At 41.9% G+C, this 19,083-nt stretch overlaps 1 protein-coding gene across 2 annotated transcripts; it reads right to left on the bottom strand.

Annotated features, from left to right (window-relative positions):
- Positions 1–2,060: 2,060 nt before the first annotated feature.
- FKBP9 (FKBP prolyl isomerase 9) lies at positions 2,061–18,449 on the bottom strand (the record flags this gene model as incomplete). 2 transcript variants are annotated; one of them, XM_082015281.1, is made up of 10 exons in its annotated part: positions 2,061–2,243; positions 3,873–4,036; positions 5,664–5,809; positions 7,723–7,909; positions 9,189–9,334; positions 11,535–11,724; positions 12,535–12,686; positions 13,402–13,591; positions 14,191–14,336; positions 18,184–18,449. In XM_082015281.1, 10 exons carry the CDS (start codon positions 18,447–18,449, stop codon positions 2,061–2,063), a joined length of 1,770 nt encoding a protein of 589 aa, XP_081871407.1. The 2 variants fall into 2 exon arrangements, with proteins under 2 accessions (XP_081871407.1, XP_081871408.1); XM_082015282.1 differs by having other exon boundaries at positions 12,541–12,686.
- Between the last annotated feature and the right edge of the window lie 634 nt (positions 18,450–19,083).

Genomic DNA, 19,083 nt, shown 5'->3' with positions numbered 1-19,083 from the left:
CTGCCCTTCCAAATAAAGCAGGAGGGAAAATGTCATGCAACAGCCTTCTGAGAAAGCTGCTTTCACAAGACAGTAGCACTTCTGAGGAGCTGTTCAGGTCATACACATCTGGATCGCGAGTGCTGTCCACTAATAGCCACGGTATTTACATCAACTCCAAACCAGACCAGACTTCCAGCATTTTACATGCAACAGGTGCGGTTTTGGAGCTACAGATCAAGAGAAAAACACCAGACCTCAGAAACCAAGCCCAGTGAGTTTGCTTTCAATAGCCTGGGGAATGAAATGTCATTTCTGACGTCAAATGGTTTCATTCCATGAGGGACTTGGAGCTCACAGATGAGAGAACCAGCACCCTCCCAACCATCACAGCTGATGGCAATATGGGTGGGTAACTGAGGGAACTCACCTGTGTGAAGTACTAAACCAAAATCTTCTACTGTGGTTTATTATTCTCAATCATGTTGAATCAAATCTTAGTTTCAAATATTTTTCCTTAACATCAGTAGCAATACTGAGCATACTCGGGACAAGCCCGTGATGTGCACAAGAAGAGTGCTGCACGGGAAGTATTTGCTTCTACTCCAGATTCCCCACTCATCAAAATGCCACGGAAAAAAAAGGAACTTTAACAGTAATAGTTGATCAACATTTTATTTAACAAAAAGATCAGTTATCCAACATTTAATGGTATCAAACTAAAAAAAAAAAAAAATTTCACTGCACTTTCTATAACAACTGTATTAAAAACGAATACAAAATGTTTCCATCCAATTGAAATACCAATTTTTAAGAAGAGCATCTTGGAGAGCTTACAGCCCACATGTACAGATCAAGAAAAGCAAGAAACTAGACACAAAGCATAAAAGGAAACACAACTCCCTTTCTACTTGTCTTTGACAGTGTCGCACTATACGCATTTGTGCTCTTTACATGTAGTGTACTGAGGGGGGATCATACGGCCTTCCAGAAAAATATGTCCGTTTAGCTTGCTACATTTACAGATCCGATCGGTGACTGTCTCGAAACAGCGCTTCCAGGGCTGATTCTGCTTTGCGGGATAGGCCAGAACATTTGCAGGCATCAACAGACGGGCCCCTCTCTTGATTGTATCACCGCCGCCTTGTTTCTTCGCCGTGCCAGAGCGCTCTGCTGCATAAGCTCTAAGAACTTACTCCTTAGTCTAACAATTCCCAAATTAGGAGGCAGAAGCCCAACACAAAATCAATTGTATCCAGCTCTAACAACAGTATTTGGACCCCTTAATACTAATATTTAAAGTCTAAGAAAACTATTAAATAAGGCTGCAACTGGAAGGGTTTGGGGATCGCTGATTAGAACACTGTTTCAACAGGCCAGCAAGAAGAGTCAAGGTTATTAATTAAATACAACACAGATGGTAGCAAACATCTATTTCGTAAAGTAAGAACCCAACACACACACGGTTACAATTCTAGGCCTGTTTAATTTAATTCACAGCTTATGGAAATTTTGCAGTGACACAGATACCGTTTGCACGTTCTGCAATTTGCAAATCGGCTCCTGCTGGCAAATACCCAGATGCATTTGTCCAGTTACTAGAAAGAGTGCTCGTGCCTTCTGAAAGGAACTGGGCTCAACGACTGACAATTTTTACATGGGGAATATTTTCTGGTTTGTTCTCCTGCAGAAATATTTCTGATACAGAAGGTTTTTTAAAACTTTTTAAAGCAGTTGGTAAGTTTCCTCCCTACTGTCCATCCAAGTGACTGTATCGTTCAGTGACAACTTCTAATCTTTAGCATAAAAACAGAGCACGTGGTTCACGACACCACATATGGCAGCACACCCTTCATCCGTTTATACATCCTGTCTTGAGGCACTTAATGCTTTTTTTCAAATAGACTTAACAATTCCAACTGAAAACCTCTTCCTATTTTAGCAGCCTGCCAGCACACAGGCAGGGGCAGACGCAGGCTGTCTAGCTGAGTGCTAACATTTCAGAAACGTGCTGGCCGAAACCTCTTCCAGTACACGCGTTCAAACAGTAGATCAGCTCAGGACTCTTTTTTTTCATAGCTTTACAGTTCATCGTGTTCCTCTTTGGCCTCCTGGTCTTTCAACTTGAATTCTTCAGCAGTAACTTTACCATTTCCATCCCGGTCTTGATTGGTGAACATATTTTTAACGATCTTTTCAAAATCAAAACCAGGAGCCAGTTTTCCTTTGCCAGAATCGACTTGAGCTTGAATGTACTCTGAAAACTAGATGGAGGGAAAGGAAGAGAAAGCAGCTCACAGTGAAATGGACATTTAAAACCAAAGAGGTATTTACAAAAGTAGCATTTATTTGTTTTGACTAGTCAGCATTGTACTACTTATTATTAAGCATACATAAAAGTACACTGTTAAAACCTAAACTGGACTAATGAGGACAGACACGTGAGGTTAAATCACTCCTTCTGGAGCTCAACAGAGGTGTCCTCACTTATTCCAGTGGGTCCTGGACCCGTAACAAGAAAAGTTCTTTTTCATAATGTAGGGGGATGAAGAGTTGAACGGAGAGTGACAAAGGAACAGATCTATAGGGAGGGATGGGGTTTAATTCCACGTGCTCATACAAGGAGCTCAAACTGTAAAACAGACATCCACCTGCATCTTACAAGAAACAACATGCAAGACGAAAATGAAACACAGAAATGAGTCTTTAAGTATCAGGACACCATGAGAGTTGTTAAAGCAGCTTCAGGCATTACACCTTCTCCTTGACTCCCATGACTTTGGTGGGGGAAGGAGGAAGAGGGATGACAAGGTTATAAGTTTAATTTTCTCTAAAAATCCTTTTGCTGATACATATTAAGTTATTAAAGGTGATTAGACAACATATGACAGCAGTCATACTGCTGGCTTTCCAAAAAACAGAAAGTCCACAGTCAAACGCAACTTTTCCAGTTACTGTTCTCTCTGGCGCTACTTGCTAAATGAGCTTCTGCAATGAGAGCCGTTTCCGACGTTCATTTACACCTCTTAGGCCAAGCACCCTCTCCTTGGTTTTTCCCTCTCCCCCTTGCTCGGTGACCAGAAGGATGTGGAGAGCAACAGTCGCATCCCACCGCACACATTCTCTAGACTGATAAAAGTTCTTTTCTTCTCTGCAAGGACAGGAGCGGAGGTAAACAAAAGAGAGAAGATGGAGAAAGAAGGAAAACAAGGAGGTGGAAGACAGCATTAGGAAAAGGGAAAATAAGAGTTTGGTTTTACCCCATTGACTTGTTAAAATGCTCCAAGGCCTCTCATGCTGTTCTACAGGTCCACAGCCTGCCCCTTGAGCGCTGCAGGCAGCACTACTCCAGCAAAGAAAGACACAGAACAACAGAGAAAGGCAACAAAGACGACTGAAGAGGATAAAAAACCCTGAACTCCCCAGTTAAGAAAAAACACAGAAGAAAACCTCACGGAGGTTTGTATCATCAGAGATGGCGTGGCAAAGGCAAGCGCCTTTCAGTTAGGGCACCCGATGACACGCTCACACTGCAGATTTTAAAAGTAAACAAAGGGAAGGAGACTTTTTCACATAGCACGCAATTCACTCACGGAAGGAGCAGCCACGGGCACTGCCAGGCTCCAGAAGTGATTAAACACTGCCTGGCTGCCCTGCTTCAGGCTCAGCTTTGGCTCAAGAACTCACTATAAATCTCCTTTTTTTTTTTGTTCTCTCTCTAAAGCTAAATAACCATGTTTTAGCTGACACGCTGCCTGCCTGTTAACTCGACAACAAACTCCATGGCAGAAAAAGAACAGGAGAAGAGGAGGAGGAGAGACCCCATTCTTCAACACCTGCATTGATGGTGGTAGGAGAAAACCACTGCAAGTGTTTTCATTGTTTCAGCTTACCTCCTCCAAAAGAACCTCTCCATCATGATTCTGGTCTATTTCTTCAAAAAGATTGGGAGAGACTTCTCCATTCCATACAAACATGTACCCTTCAGGCAAGCCAGACACCAGTTCCCGCAGTTCGATGTCGAAAACTAATACAGCACTACCAGGCACTTCTCCTTCTGTTGCAACAAATGGTAAAGAGGGGTATTGATCTTCACTTATATTAAAGGGTATATTTCCTTTTAATCCATAATTAAATTTCTTTTCCTGCTCCAACAGGTGCTTCTCTACTGTGATCCCTAAGCCCCGTGATCCCAAGCCCAAATCTTCCTGTTCACTGCAGCACAGGTGATCAAAACATAGAGGAAGCTTTCATAATAAAACTGCATCCATTTTTTTCACTTATAAAGGTAAAACTGCGGGTCAGTTTTCCTTTATCTTGCTGATACACTGTATATCAAGATGCTACTGACAGACTCAAGTGTTGCAATAGCTTGGAATGTTAACCTAAGTGAAACCATGGAGTTACCTCATGAACTCCATGGGAAGAGCTCAATTTATTCTTGAAAAAGAAAACTGACGTCACCTCTAACATCTGTCCAGTAGCAAATGAGTAATCTCATCAGACATCCGGGTATGTACCAAAACACTATCACTCAGGCAGCGTTTCAGACCATGTGTATCGAATGCAATTTGAATGACGACAAATGCCTACAACAGGTATGTTTATAACTTTTTTTAATGCAGCAGACTTGTTATGTTATGAGGAAATTTTCAATTTATAATTAATTATATTATTTAATTATATGAGTACTACAATTCCTATAATTTATATTAATTATATATAATTAATAATTATAGATAAGATTTTATATAATGGTATAAAATGGTGCACATATAATACTCATAATTTTTCACAGAAGAAAGGTACAAGTGAAAATGCTTCTTTATCTCTCATCACAAATTGATTCTCCATTAAGCTTGGCACATGATGCCCGACAGGCAGTCTTTATAAAATACAAACTGTTCTGGAGCTATTCAAAGAACACAGCAACTTATGCAACTGTCTCCATACATATCAGAGTTTGCCAATCTTGGTGACCTCCCAATAGGCTCCTTTCCCCCACCAAGTCTTTTAACTCAGAAGACTAGTAACAACCACACACACTGGGAGATGAGAGTTCTTGTCACTTTATGTTGTTCTTTTTATTATTGTCATCCCTGTCATTATAAATTTATATGCCTCAAAACAGAGCAAACTACCCGAAATGTGTTGGTGTTGGGGTTTCAACGGCACTGATAAACTGAATGCAAGATGTGAAACAGTGTATGTAGTTTCTGAATGTTGAGTTTTCTTTGAATTTTTTAACATGTTAGTGATGAAAAGTCCCCTTCCGTTTTGTTTCCTGAATAACATGTCGCATGTCCGAGTGTGAGTACTCAATTCCCCATCATGGAGAACATGGGCTGTTCACATCCCTCTGCACCACCCAGGTGCCTGGAGCTTCCCGTTTTGACACGGCAACCTCACTGGGGGAGTGTTCCCTTTTGTACTGGAGTGGTTTTTCTATTGGCCACGGTAACAGCATGACTTCAAACACAACACAAACAGTATGTTCATTTCATTGGGGAATGGGGGTGTTCTCTAAAATCACAAAATGAAAAAAAACCTTAAAAAAAAATCCCATTCAAGCAGCTAAGAGACACGTCTACTTGCATAGCAAGTAACAAAACAAAACATGGATACTTGTGTTTCAGTTATTCAAGAGATACTAAGTGGATGTGCAATAGGTTTCACTCACTCACCAACTCCATCTTCTCCATAACCAAGATGAGGTGGAATAACGACTGTTCGTCGTTCCCCAACACACATGTCTTGGAGGCCCATGTCCATCCCCACCACCACCTGTCCAGATCCCAGAACTATGTTGTAGGTCTTGCCAAGGCTGTGTCTGGAGTGGGGAAGAGGGAGAAAAACAAAAAACCCTCAACATACAATAGAGAATTTCTGTTGTTCAAAAGTACCACAGAAACAGCAGTTTCTTAGTTAGTGTCCTGTCACTGCCAAAAATTAACCTCAAACGCCCAATGCTCTGTTTTACCAAGCAGTTTTTCTGCCTGAAGTTGTTCTCCAGGTAGCAAGTTACAGCCAACACCAAACAGAAGCATTCCTACTGTTGACAGGTCCTCTGGTACTAAAATTATAGGCTTTTTGACTGAAATCCAATTAAAATAATTAATCCTGCCAGTTAAGCCCCTGAAGTATTTTATTTTGAAATAAGGGCTTTTCCTTTCACATATTTTTAACTAACAAAGTTGGACTTTTTAGCAGATGTAAGAATTCCAGATGTACATTTGTCCCAGAACTACCTACCAGTCTATAGGGATCGGAGTACATTCACATGGACCAGCCATCCCTTTAATGAAATCAGTCGCTATAATGTAGTAGTCATCATTTAACCAAGACAGCTTGGAAGTATACTACTACTACTGCTGCTATTTAACTGCATTGTATTTTTAATTCTAACGTGCTGCTGGGGGCTCATTTCTAAAATTAGAAATTATAACAAGTTAAAGCCACAAAAATTAAACATGTATTGTGATTCTAAAAGCAGAGCGTGCACCGTTCAGACTTTTTGTTCGGTACACGTCACAACAGCAGGACCCTTCTGTCGGTCTCCTTTCTTTGGTTGTTTGGCTTGGCTGTATGACTGCAGGACGTGCTTGAACAACAGAGTGTTATTTGGAAAGAAAACAATTCAGCAGCTAGGAGGTCTGCCTTAAAATTAGGAGCACAAGATACATGATCTTTGATTCTCTATAAACTGCTTTGAGTAAGACAGTCTCCATATCCCTTGGTTCCTGCTACAAAATGGGAATTGAGCATTCCTGCCGTATAAAAGGTGTTTTGAATCCAAACACGTTACTTGCATACATACTTGCACACTACTTATATCATGTGCTTCAATGTAAGCCAGCTTTTCAGCCCTGCAAGCTATTGTGTACACTGTGAAAACTATGAGCTGCTTCCTATGTTAATTATAACCTGTTTAAAAATAGCTTTTCCCAACTTCCTTTCCAAAATAAAATATTATTTAGATTTGCACTATCCAAAAGATGAAGGCAGAAAAAAAGCTAGCAGCAAACAATAGTGATGGGCTCGCTTTACTTCTGTAAGAGACAGACTGGAGCAATCTCCGTTTCCTTCATAAACCTACAGTCAACGGGAAGGAGGACGAGGAACATTATAATCAGAGTCCTCCGATAGTTTCTCCATGCTGACGCTTAGCACACACTACAACACAGGAAAACTAGCACCCGTGCGTCGTACAGACATGACAGTGACCATTTACTATAAAACAGATTGACTATAAAACACCATTTACTAAAAATCAAGCAAGTTTTAACAAGACTACACCAAGCACCTCCACCAGACCTCTCTCAGGAGCACTAAATCAGCGCAGAGTGCAAGTCCTACCCAAGAAACTGAATACACGTGGACAGTCCATTCACGTGGAGCCCTGTGTCGTTCCAACCTGACTGGCCCAGACACCTGAATTAGCACGTTGAAACAGACTGCCATGTAGACAACCTGTTGCATCACTCCACTTGTAGTGTTTACATTCTTCTCTAACACACTCCTACATCCTCTTTGTTGCCAGTTATCATGCTATGATAGATTGTCTTTTTCTTTTCCTCCTCCTACCTATCTTAGGCAGGCAGACATAAAAAGAAAAACATGCTCTACATAAATACTCAATTTTTCACTTAAAAATTCTTTATTCCCTGCCAGCCTGCTTTGCAGGCAACTCCTTCTGCTTTCACAGCTCCTAGGGACATTTTCTTTACTGAGTGATACACTTACGTCGAGTCTAGCAAAGTACCATCCAGGAGCGAAGCGTTGTAGTGATATTTCAAGTAATCTCCCTTCTTACTCAGTACGGTACAGTTGGAAGGTTTGTAGTTAACAGTAATGCTGACTGAATCTGAGGGGTTGTGGAAGTCAACCACATGGATGTCAAAGACCAGCACAGCAGATCCTGGAATCTTTCCTAAATAGGAAGCAAATTAGACAAGTAGAGAAAGAAATAGAACCCAAACAGGCTTATAATGACCAGGTACTGCACCCTGTAGGAATATATATTCCCACTGTCTCTTCTACTGCACCATTTTGCTCTTCTTCAGAATTAAAGGATTACATCTCCTCTGTATGCAACAGATGCAAGCTGCATCCAATGTAGGAAAGAGAACCAGTAGAAAAGCACTAAACATATACTTAGTTCAACACTGAAGGAAAAAATTTCCATTATTCTGAATTTGAAAATTATGCAGAAATGAAGCGATCGCCATGTTATTTCCTGTGGCTATCCTAAATGGCTGATTTCTGTTTCATGTACCAATTCATTACAGATCATTAAAATTCTCATAGGACTTCTCATGCTTCAGGGAACGCCGTTAGGTCTAAGAGGTTACATTTCCGTAAAATGTCCTGATAGCAAGCAACTTCTTCCCCCCCTTCCCAGGATAATCTGCAATCGCATTACCAGGATTGACAGCCACATCCAGACCCAGGAGTGGGTTTTGGAGGAGTCTAATTCCCAAATCAACAGCATAGAATTTGCATTCCCAGAAGAGAGGCTTTCCTTCTAACTCACTTTTTCCAAATGTAACATCCCAGGAAGTACCTTTTGAAACACCAGCCATAAAACTGATCGGCTACAAGGGTTATGCTATTCAATCTCTCACAGCAATCTTTTTAGGTAGTAACGAGTTTTCCCAAAGGAATCTTAACTGTATGTTACACATACACAGATATTTTGCTGTTACACGCATCCACTCTTTACAGAGGCAGCTTAGGAGTCTACAAAACCTGTGGCTGTGGAAGGAACGGGGACGAAAACTTAACACAATGCATTCCTTTAGCATACAGAATTGTTTAAGACACATGGGAAGGAAGATCTCACACTGCAGAGCTCCTGGCATCCAAGTACCAGCCTGTCTGAAATACTGATTATCCAAATGAGTTCAGGTCACCAAATACCAGTCTGCCTGAAACACCAATTATCCGAATCATTTCAGGTCACCAATTACATGTGAGATTGTTCCGCATTCTTATTGTCCTGCCTATTTAGCTAATTAAAATAATTTTGCAAATTCTGGGTGTAACCTTGTCAGTTGCATGCCCGCAAAATAATGAACTAATTCAGAAGCCTTTCAAATGCCAAAAAAAAAAATGTAACAAGCACTTTATACAGTTCAACTATGCAGAGATGCACTAAACAATAAAGGAAACATTAATTACGGAAGACTTGGATGGAAAGTCAAGCTCACCTCTTCCTTCTTCTCCGTATCCAAGATGAGGGGGGATTATTATTCTTCTCTTTTCACCAGTACATACACCTAGCAAACCTTCATCCATCCCAGCAATCACATAACCTTTCCCGACATAGGTGTCGTATGTACGATTTCGTGAATAGCTATGGAAAATATTTGCATTTTAGCAGTGTTGGGTGTACTCCAGAAACACAGAATCTTGCAATAGGTCTGCAACACAATTCTTAAACCAGTTAAGGTCAAACACACGGTCATTAACTAGCACCAGAGAGGCACAATGCAATCACCAATGAATCTAGGCCACCAAGCTTCAGCAAACGTCATTTATTAACCAGTACTGGGTCCACGGCCAGGGAGCAGCTTAGTTGCAAATGCATTTTTACTACACCTTGAAAGAAAATCTCACTTATTTATGTATTTTAAACTACACAAAAATCATGTTTTAGTAACTAACTGAAAAATTTGGGTTTTTCCTTTAAATTTTCCCCACTCCCACTGGACTCCAGTAAGTGCTTATCAACTAGATAAAGTTTACGTTCGTAAACTCTTCAGACTATCTCATTTTGCAACCACAGCTATGTAGTTCAACTACTCCAAGCAGGAGGTGGGACAAATAGGTCCTCCTGGATGCACAGCATTAAAATGAGTCACAACAACAAAACAGTATCAATACTATCCCTCCCTTCCAAACTATGCCAATCACTTATACATAGGTTGAAGGATCTGCTTCAATACCTAATGGCAGAACAAAACAAGCTTACAACAACAACTGATGCTTATTACAAGGATGTGTCTGTCTTCTGTCTTTCTTCAAATCATGCTACATGAAGGCACAACCCAAGGAAGGGAAGGCAGAAAGGTTTTAATTCATCTTTACGAGGTAACTCTGGGAAAACAGCAAGACCAATACAGATCCTGATGTAAGACCAGTTGAAAAAACCTCTGAATAAGTCCAGACAGCCCTGGCTGAGCTGCCCAGTAGCAGTTCTGCAGCTGAATATTGCAGAGGAAAAAAAGAAGGAAAACATGACTAGAGCTCTCGACCCCAGCCATTCACAGTGCTCTTGGCATGCTGCCTATGCTAGTGAGAAATTTCTTCCTGGCCAACTCCAAAGCTTTCAAAAACTACTGTCAGCTGCAATTCTTCTTCAGAGATACTTGTAAGATACTGGACTTTCTTGTAAATTCTGCAGGAAGCCAGGATACAACACTCTAACAAATAAGCCCTCTAACTGTCAGCACTTTAGAATGATGTAGAGGCTGCTGTGTACAAAACATTTATTAATATTTATCGACAATGCTAATGTAAATACTACAGCCATTTTCAAAAATTGTTTAATTACTACAGACAATTCTCATTTACATCTCAAAAAAGAGAGATTCTGGGCAGGTGCGCTATGGATAAGCTTAAAGTTCTTAACTTACAAGTTTCCATAAGCTGTAAATTAAGGCCTACAGTGATCGCTGCTGATGCAGGTCTCCTGCTTTCTATTGTCCCACCAAGCTAGGTAGCTGAACAGGGAGGTCAAGGTTGATTCTGAACCCTACAGCAATCTCAGTTCAATTACATCAGATACAATTCCCTGACTCCTCCTCATGGGAGGAGTCCACACGTGGCATACTACTCAGCTAGTCTTTGTAAACTGATCCTGATCTTCAGCTTGTGGCAGTTGTAGAAGTATGAAAAAAAATTTCCATTAGTTTATTTTGTAAAACATTTCACAGCGGCTCATTTTCAACTCTTTTTAGCTACTTGTGCTAGCTGGTGAGTATTATTCATCATATAATTGTGTACATGAGGCTCATGTGCACGGAGAGCTTTGAATCCAAAGTGACAGCAACTCCTCTTTATCACAGAAACCCCGTTGCTGAATTCAGTCTTGAAAGACATTAGCCTTCAAAATGCAATCAGTTTTCAAGTACAAAGGGAAAAGCTGTCCTGAAATTAACGTCAAACTAGCCACTAGCTCACTGACTCACAATCCTCAGGACATAAAATGAGAAACATACTTATTTTCTCTCTCTTCAGGAGTTGTTACGTATTTGACAGATAAACTTTATGGGGCAGAGTCTTCAGGCATGCATGTCTTAAGTATGCATAGCTTGACGAGCTGGATCACCACCTCTAGATGGCGTCTGTGATACTCTCATAATACAAAATAGGTCTTTGTCTTCCCATACTGAAAAGGTTCCTATGAATTTTTTTAAGAGAAGACTCCCAACAACTCCACTCAGAAATTTCAAAAAGGAAGGAAAAGCAAAGAATTGCATTTGGATATATTAAGGACAAGACAGATGAGCAAAACTGGAAATGGGATCTGTTGGGCTGAATGGTTCAGTTACCTGGAATCAAACAGTGTGCCATCCAAAAGTGTGCCGTTGTAGTGGTATCGGAGAAAGTCTCCTGTCTGGCTTCTCCGCTCGCAAGATTCAGGCACACGTTGGTTCTCAATAGTAATACCATCTTTGGGATTATGGAGATCTAGCAAAACCACATCAAAGACGAGAGAAGCTTGGCCAGGGATGTCCTTGCCTACAGAAGTGTCAGAGCAGAAAATTGGTAAGAAAGAGCAGGTGTTCTAGAAGGAGTACCTTTCCATCAATACACCAATTACAGTGTGGGTTCCTTTGACTGAGAACCATTGAGCTCAAGATCTTGGCAAAATTTTCAAACATAACTCCACAAAGTTTTGTTATGCATGGAGATGGCTATCACAGTTAATGGTAATGAAGTCATGGAAGGGGTACAAAACCTCATACACCACAGACACATTCTTAAACATTAGAGCACAGAAAGAATTTAAGGAAGCATCCCAAATTATACGTAACTGCCCCCATCATTTAACATGTATGACCTGTGTATGACCTATGTATGACCTGCAGGCTGCATATAGTCTCACAGGACAATTAATCCATCTTGTGGTTATTAGTAGGGCACTGATACACAAAAAAACCTAGAAGTTCAATTTTCATTTTTCAAAAGTATTCTGCTCTCTGTGGCAGTCACTGAAAGAATTATGCAGTCATGTGACTTCCAGTTTTTGGAGTCTCTAGATATTAATCCCAGATTGTATTCTCTGAATGAATAAAATTTCAGTATATAAATACTACAATTGTATCAACAATATGTCCGTTAAGCAACCTACTGGTTAAATTTTTTTTTAAATATTTTACTTTCTAATCAGTCCAATCCTGTACCTAATACATTTTGAACCTTTCTTTACATCACTTTGTTCCATCTGTCTGTAATAAGTAATAACGCTGCCCATAAATTTAAAATACACAAAGTACAAGTTTGTTTTAAAATATGGATGACTTGGATAAAAAAAAAAAAAAGAATAACTTTTACCATCTCCTTCTTCTCCATATGCCAGGAAAGGTGGTATTGTGATAATGCGCTTCTCCCCTACACACATTCCCAAGAGACCCTGGTCCATCCCAGGAATCAGCCATCCAATTCCCACATAGGTATCATAAGTTCGCATCCGATTATGGCTAAAAATGAAACAAAAAACAAAAAAAAAACCCCAAACCAAAAAACAAACACCAAACCATAACCAAATGTCAAACAGCCACAGGAAAGAACAATATTAATCTTCAAAAGCCACACACTATGCACAATGTAACTCACAACTTGCTGCTCGATTTACCAAGGCCTGGCTGGGTTGTGTTTTCCAGAGTGCTTAGCTATTTCAGGAACCTAACAGAGGTTTTGAAAAGTGGCTCACAAACATAATGGCAGCTGTTATTAAAGCATCATTTCCACTTTCCAGAACTTTAATGAAGTACACATGATGTAAAGTCAAAATCTCAGTATGAAACTGTTAGTAGCTCAATTTCATCACAAACTCTGCTTAGTTTATAAAGCTTGTATCTAACTTGAATAGCTATACTGCAGTGGTTATAAAAACTATTTGCTGACTACAACAAATAGTAATATAGATACAGGGAATGACATTTTTAAAAACAAAGGATCTGGGCCGGTAATGCTCACACAGAAATAATGTACTGTTTTATGGGTTTGAGTCAGTACTGCTGTCCCATAATCCCTGAAGAAACTACTGACAGTTGTATGATGATAGCTTTCATTTCTTGTCTTTCTGGGCAATTAGCATTAATTGTTATATCAGTGAAGGGGGAGGAAGTGATGGCTTAAAGTGGCATCAGATACCTGTTAAAAGACACAAAGACACACAACCCAGCCGCATACCTTGAATCAAACAGGGTCCCATCTAAGAACGTTCCATTGTAATGGTATCGTACGAAGTCAGACACCTGGACTGTCCGAGGACACTTCTCAGGTTTGAAGTAAGTCTGAACCTGCACTTCGTCATCCGAGTTCCAGAGATCAATCAGAAGCACATCGAAATGGAGCACAGCATTGGGGGGTATCACACCAGCTGCAAACCAAAAACAATACAACCAGTTTTATTTCCCTTTTTCTACAGGACATCAGCGAAAGGGAACCAATCTAAGCATTCCCTAAATAAAATGCACGATGTACAACTTACTCCTTTTTGTGCTTATATCCCTCTGTCCCCTTGTCACTGTTGCAGCTACATAAGGGGGGGCAGAATCTGGCAACATGAACTGTTGTCAACTATGTCCATCAGGCAAACTGCTCTTGATTTAGCATTTGTTGCGTCTCAGTCTGCAGAGCAAAGCTGCTTCTGGCACTGACAAGACCTTGTGCAGCACTGCAATGCCAAAACACAATATCTATTTAACAGGGAGGTAGGTATAAATAAATAGCTAACTTTAGGAGCGAGGTTCATTTGCTGAAGGTCCTCTACAGTCAACAGCTCTTCCTTCCGCATGCAGAGGGAGCCTGGAGCAATTAGCTAGGCCATAGGCTTAACAAACACCCCTGAGCAGGGGAAAACCACTCCGAAATTCACTACTTGCGACTTCTACCCTTCTCCTCGGTGACACCATTTTCTACCTGCTCTGAAGAATGACTTGCACAACCAGCTAATCGCTGGCCCGGTGCTGCACTTACAGACGCCTTCACTTCCGTAGGCGAGCTTGGGGGGAATTTTCACGAACCGCCGCTCGTTCACGCACATGCCAACCAGAGCTTTGTCCATTCCAGCAATAAGTTGACCTTTTCCCACAAACACGTTGAATGTGGATCCCCTGTCATAGCTAAAGGGGGAAAAGCAGGCAAAAACGTTAGCAGTTCAGTTACCCACCATTCCACTATTTTTTTTGAAGTTTTTAACCCCTTGTCCTGTTAGGGTAACAGGGTAACAAGACAGCTGCTAAGAGAAGGGACAAATCCAAATGTTTCCAAGACTTCAACCCTGCTCTCCTTCTGTCCCCTGCCCATCAACTATCTGAAATGCATTCTAGCAGTGCGCAAGATATACTGCAGGCACCCAAAGCCCGTAACTACAAACAGCTAATTTACACACTAACGCTATAAGCAGCACTGGAAAACTATGGACGTGAAAGAAAAATTAAACACTATGACAAGATACGAAAGGATGACTGCTCCCACAGTAGGATCTCAGCATATTGATTTTGGTGTGTAACGCCACAAAAGTATTACATGAGATCAATAAGCTTTATAATGTGAGACATCTTCTCTGTGGGAGAATAGGAAAGGGAAAAAGATGCTTTTTTGAGTAATAGCTGTGAGATTTGCCAATTGGAGAAAACAAATAACCAATTGGTTACTTATTTTCTTCTCCATACTCCCAGCTCTCATGTCATTAAGATTTAAACAGCAAAAAATGGATGTACTTTAAACAGCAAGTTTGCCAGACCAAGAAGCAAGAAAGCTATCTAAATGATCTTCCACTGTGATAACACATGAACAATTGAAAGGTAAAAGAAATGATGCTTAAATGATAATGAAGTTTTCCAGAGAGAGCAGCAGAGTTACCACAGTGTAACATTAACATGTTAGTTTGACCACCTTAAATCCACACAATGACTCCACTTCGCTGTGCCTGAATTTTACTGCTGCTCTTTAATTTTTTTAAGCGATGTACAAGCACATGGCAGGAAGAATTTCAAAAGTTTCGTGCCTATTCTTGAACTTTTACTGCTTCCATTTTCTCAAATTCATTCTATAATCAAAAGATTTTTTTTTTCCCCAGATAAAAGGCAGCACTGGAAAAAATAATTAAAAAAAACCACGCCTGTGTCTCTTTGCCTGCTAAAATATTCTGGAAAGCTGCCAGTAGCTAGATATCACTAGGGAAATGATGTCACACTTTCCTTCAAAGCCTGTACACATCACTTCCACAACATACTGAGGCTCCTAACAGTCCCAGAGCCTCGAATCCCTCAAATATTTCACTAAGCGATCTCTGTTTGCTCCATCTTTTTTTTTTTTCTGGCAAACATTTCCCTTAAAATAGAGAACTCTCTATATAGACCATTCACTTTCGGTTGCACAAATATTCCTACTCCCAGGCAAGGATGGAAAATATTTAAATTAGCTCCTGACAAATTCTACTACACATATAAAAACATAATTAAGATGTTAAGAATTATAACATAATAGGTTCTATGAAACCTCAAAAAAGTGGTATTTTGTAGCGATCTACAAAGCTTGGCAATACCCCTGAGATGGACTTAAAACAGAAGAGCTTTTTTTTTTTTTTTTTTACAAAAATAAACCTGCAATTAAAAAAACATTGATGGTAAGCAGAGAAGTGAACAAAGCAGTGAACAGTCCGTGCAGCTTTGCAGGACTGACTTTGCAGATTCCTTAAAACTAAGCAAAATTAGTTTCTATTAGAGGAATTTACCAAATTCCCACTAGATGACTAGGCAATTAAATTCAGACTTAAAAATGCAAATCATTTTATGGCCATGGAAATAAAAATGCAAATACTGATGGGGGGAAAAAAAAAAAAGAATAAACAGGCACATTAGTTAATTTATGTGACGCAGTCATGATTACAAAGACTGTTAACAACCCAGTATAACAAGAAGAGCTGTATTACTACCTTCTACTTGGAGATACAGAAAAATAATTTTTAACCTCAAGAATATTTTCAACAGTTGAAAAAGAAAAAAGTAAAACTGCCCTTAGTTCAACACCCGGAGTATTTTCTAGACTGATTTCATAGTAGTGTTTGACAAAACTGATGCTGGTAAGCACTTTTATAAACTTAAAAAAAAAACAGGTAGTAACTCTGACAGGTAGAAAAATGGCTAATTTTAGTATAAATTAACTGAGTATCTTTAACTTGTATGCAAGGAACACTAAAGTTTTTAGGACAAATACTCCAAAATATTTCTTCCATTAACCTACAGAACATAAAAACCTCATTTTCCATTGTCTTAACATGACAGACCACTAGCATCAATCTTAAAAAAAGACCACAGTTAGCAAATAACAAAAACATGTCAACATGAGCTGCCATTTAGAAAAAAAAAGACAACCTGAACAAACATAACTTTTTGTACCCTTTTGAAATGAAGACAGCCATACAAATACTCAAGTTAGATGAGACTATCATCGTTATTATTTATTTACTGATATTTTGAGGACTCAAAGAGATAAACGCTGTACAGTTCTGCACAGCCTGTTCCTGCCCCAAACAATTCAGAGCCAAAGGAGAAGGAACTTGGAATTAAACCAGAGCCAACACCTGGGAAGCCCCTCCGGGTCCCCTGCCTCAGTGCAGAAATTTGCTGGTACAACTCAGCATACAAGTAAGCCCTGGTATGTGTCTGTAGAAATCAGAAACACATTTCTGAACGCATGGCTGGTTTTCCAATTGTTACATATTTGTAAAATGAGCCGTGAGGATGCTGCCTTTGTGCGTCCTCACATCTGCAGCTAAGACTCATTTTCCGAGACTGTCAGCTGCCAATGAATTCACTGTCCTTCCTGTGCCTTTTCACTGAAACCGCACCAACGCCAACTGAACCGCCAGCTACCGCGTCTCGCACTTTATTTGGAGAAGTGCTGGTGAAGTGGCATTGCCCACGTACTGAAGTACAGTCAGCTCCAGAGGAAGAGCTGACTTACTCTGAATGACAGTACTTTCCCTAAGGCTACAGATTTTCCTTGAAGCACAAGGAAGATTACCAGGATTACTGAAAATACGTTTTGTTTTTTCTTTCCAAGTAAAACTGATCGGTGGCAACGAATGAAGCAAGTAAAAACAAATATGCTGCCAGCAGCATCAGCATCCTTCACCATCTCCTGATCCCACTATTTTGGCTTCCTGATCCCAAAATAACAGCAGGAAAGCGGCCAGGCTCTTTACTGTACATGGGTCACATTTATTCAAGGGTAACTTATGCAAAAATTTCTATGTAAGCACAGTCTGATAATACTTAAATTTCTGGTAAAGATAATGATTCAGAAATGTTTGCGTTCAAGTAGGTTTGAGCCTGGAGAAGACATAGGAAATGTACAGCAAGAAACGGGCAGGAAATCACTGAATACTGTGAGAGACTGCGATACCATATACGCCCCTGTTTACCAGGCTAACCAAATATTCTTACGGTCATCTTGCCTCTTGGAGCAGAAAGCTCCTGGTCAGCACCTTGGAAGGGCAGCTGTAAGAACGCGGTGGGGATCCATCAGGGCATGCAAACTGCTGTGAGCTGGACCCAGACACTGCAGAGGTCTCGTCCCCGGTCCCCAGCACTCACGCCCCAGCTTTTTGCCCTTTCATGTTTCAAAGACATCTTCCCATGGTGGCCTGTTCATCCTGCGGTCTCGCTCGCACAGCACTGCCCAGCTTGCCACGAGCCCGCTTCTAACCGGTCACCCCAACAAGGGCTCGTGGCCCAGGAGAGGTGGCAGCCAGGAAGAGCAGCGGGACCTGAACTAAACCTCAACCGCGGCCTCCACCCAGCGCCACCACCTCTGAACATCCACAAAATCGCCCCCCGTGGCGGACAGCACCACTCGCTCCCCGCCTCTGCATCCTCACAAGAACGAAACCCCGAGGGGGCTGCACCCCGGGGCAGGGCTGGGGAGCTGCAGGCCAAGTCCCGAGGCGGGCGCAAGCCAGACCTGGAGTCGAAGCGGGTGCCGTCGGGGAAGGCGCCGAGGTAGTGGTAGCGCACGAAGTCTCCGGGACGCACGGCCCGCGGGCAGCTCTCGGGCACGAAGCGCTGCTCGACGCGGACGTCGGCGCCGTCCCAGGAGGGGTCGGCGGCGGGCACCGGCGGCGCCTGGCAGGCCGCCCAGCTCACCAGCAGCGCCGGCAGCAGCAGCGCCCCGCAGCCGGGGCCCGCGCCCCGCCGCCGCCGCCGCCGCACGGCCACCGGCCCCGCCATGGAAGGCCGCGAGCGGGGCGGCCGCAGGGTGCGCTACGAGGCGGCGAGGGGAGGGAAGGAGCCCGCCCGCTCCTCCTCCCGCCGCTGCAAACTTGTAAACGTGGATGAAGCGCTCCCACCCGGGACGGGGGAGGAGCAGTCTCCGCGCCTGCTCCCCCCACCCACGCCGCGGGGCTGCGCAGCCCCAGTCCGGAGCGTGGTGGCGGGGAGGCGGCGCTGCGACGTGGCGCTGCCCCGGGCCGCCCACCCCCTTCCCCCCGGCGCTCAGATAATTTCATTATCGGAACAAGGTAATGTTAAATAATAGCATGTTTGTGAAAAAGCAGTGCCTTTTAGGGCAACAGGTTCTGGGTGACTAGTTGGAAATGCAGAGACACCTAGGAATATCATTTATTTAAGAAACACCAATGATCACAGAATCTTTGAGTTGGAAGGGGCCTTTGCAGGCCATCCAGTGCAACCCCCTGCAATGACCAGGGACATCTTCAACTCAATCAGGTTGCTCAGAGCCCCGTCCAACCTGACCTTCAATGTTGCCAGGGATGAGGCATCTACCACCTCTCGGGGCAATCTGTGCCAGTGTTTCACCACCCTCACGGTGAAAAATTTCTTCCTTGTATCCAGTCTAAATCTG

Source organism: Phaethon aethereus (assembly GCF_964289735.1).
Source record: "Phaethon aethereus genome assembly, chromosome: 2".
NCBI classification, from domain to species: Eukaryota; Metazoa; Chordata; class Aves; order Phaethontiformes; family Phaethontidae; genus Phaethon; species Phaethon aethereus.
The sequence above is the reverse complement of the archived record's forward strand: the minus strand, read 5'-3'. Positions and strand labels throughout refer to the sequence as shown.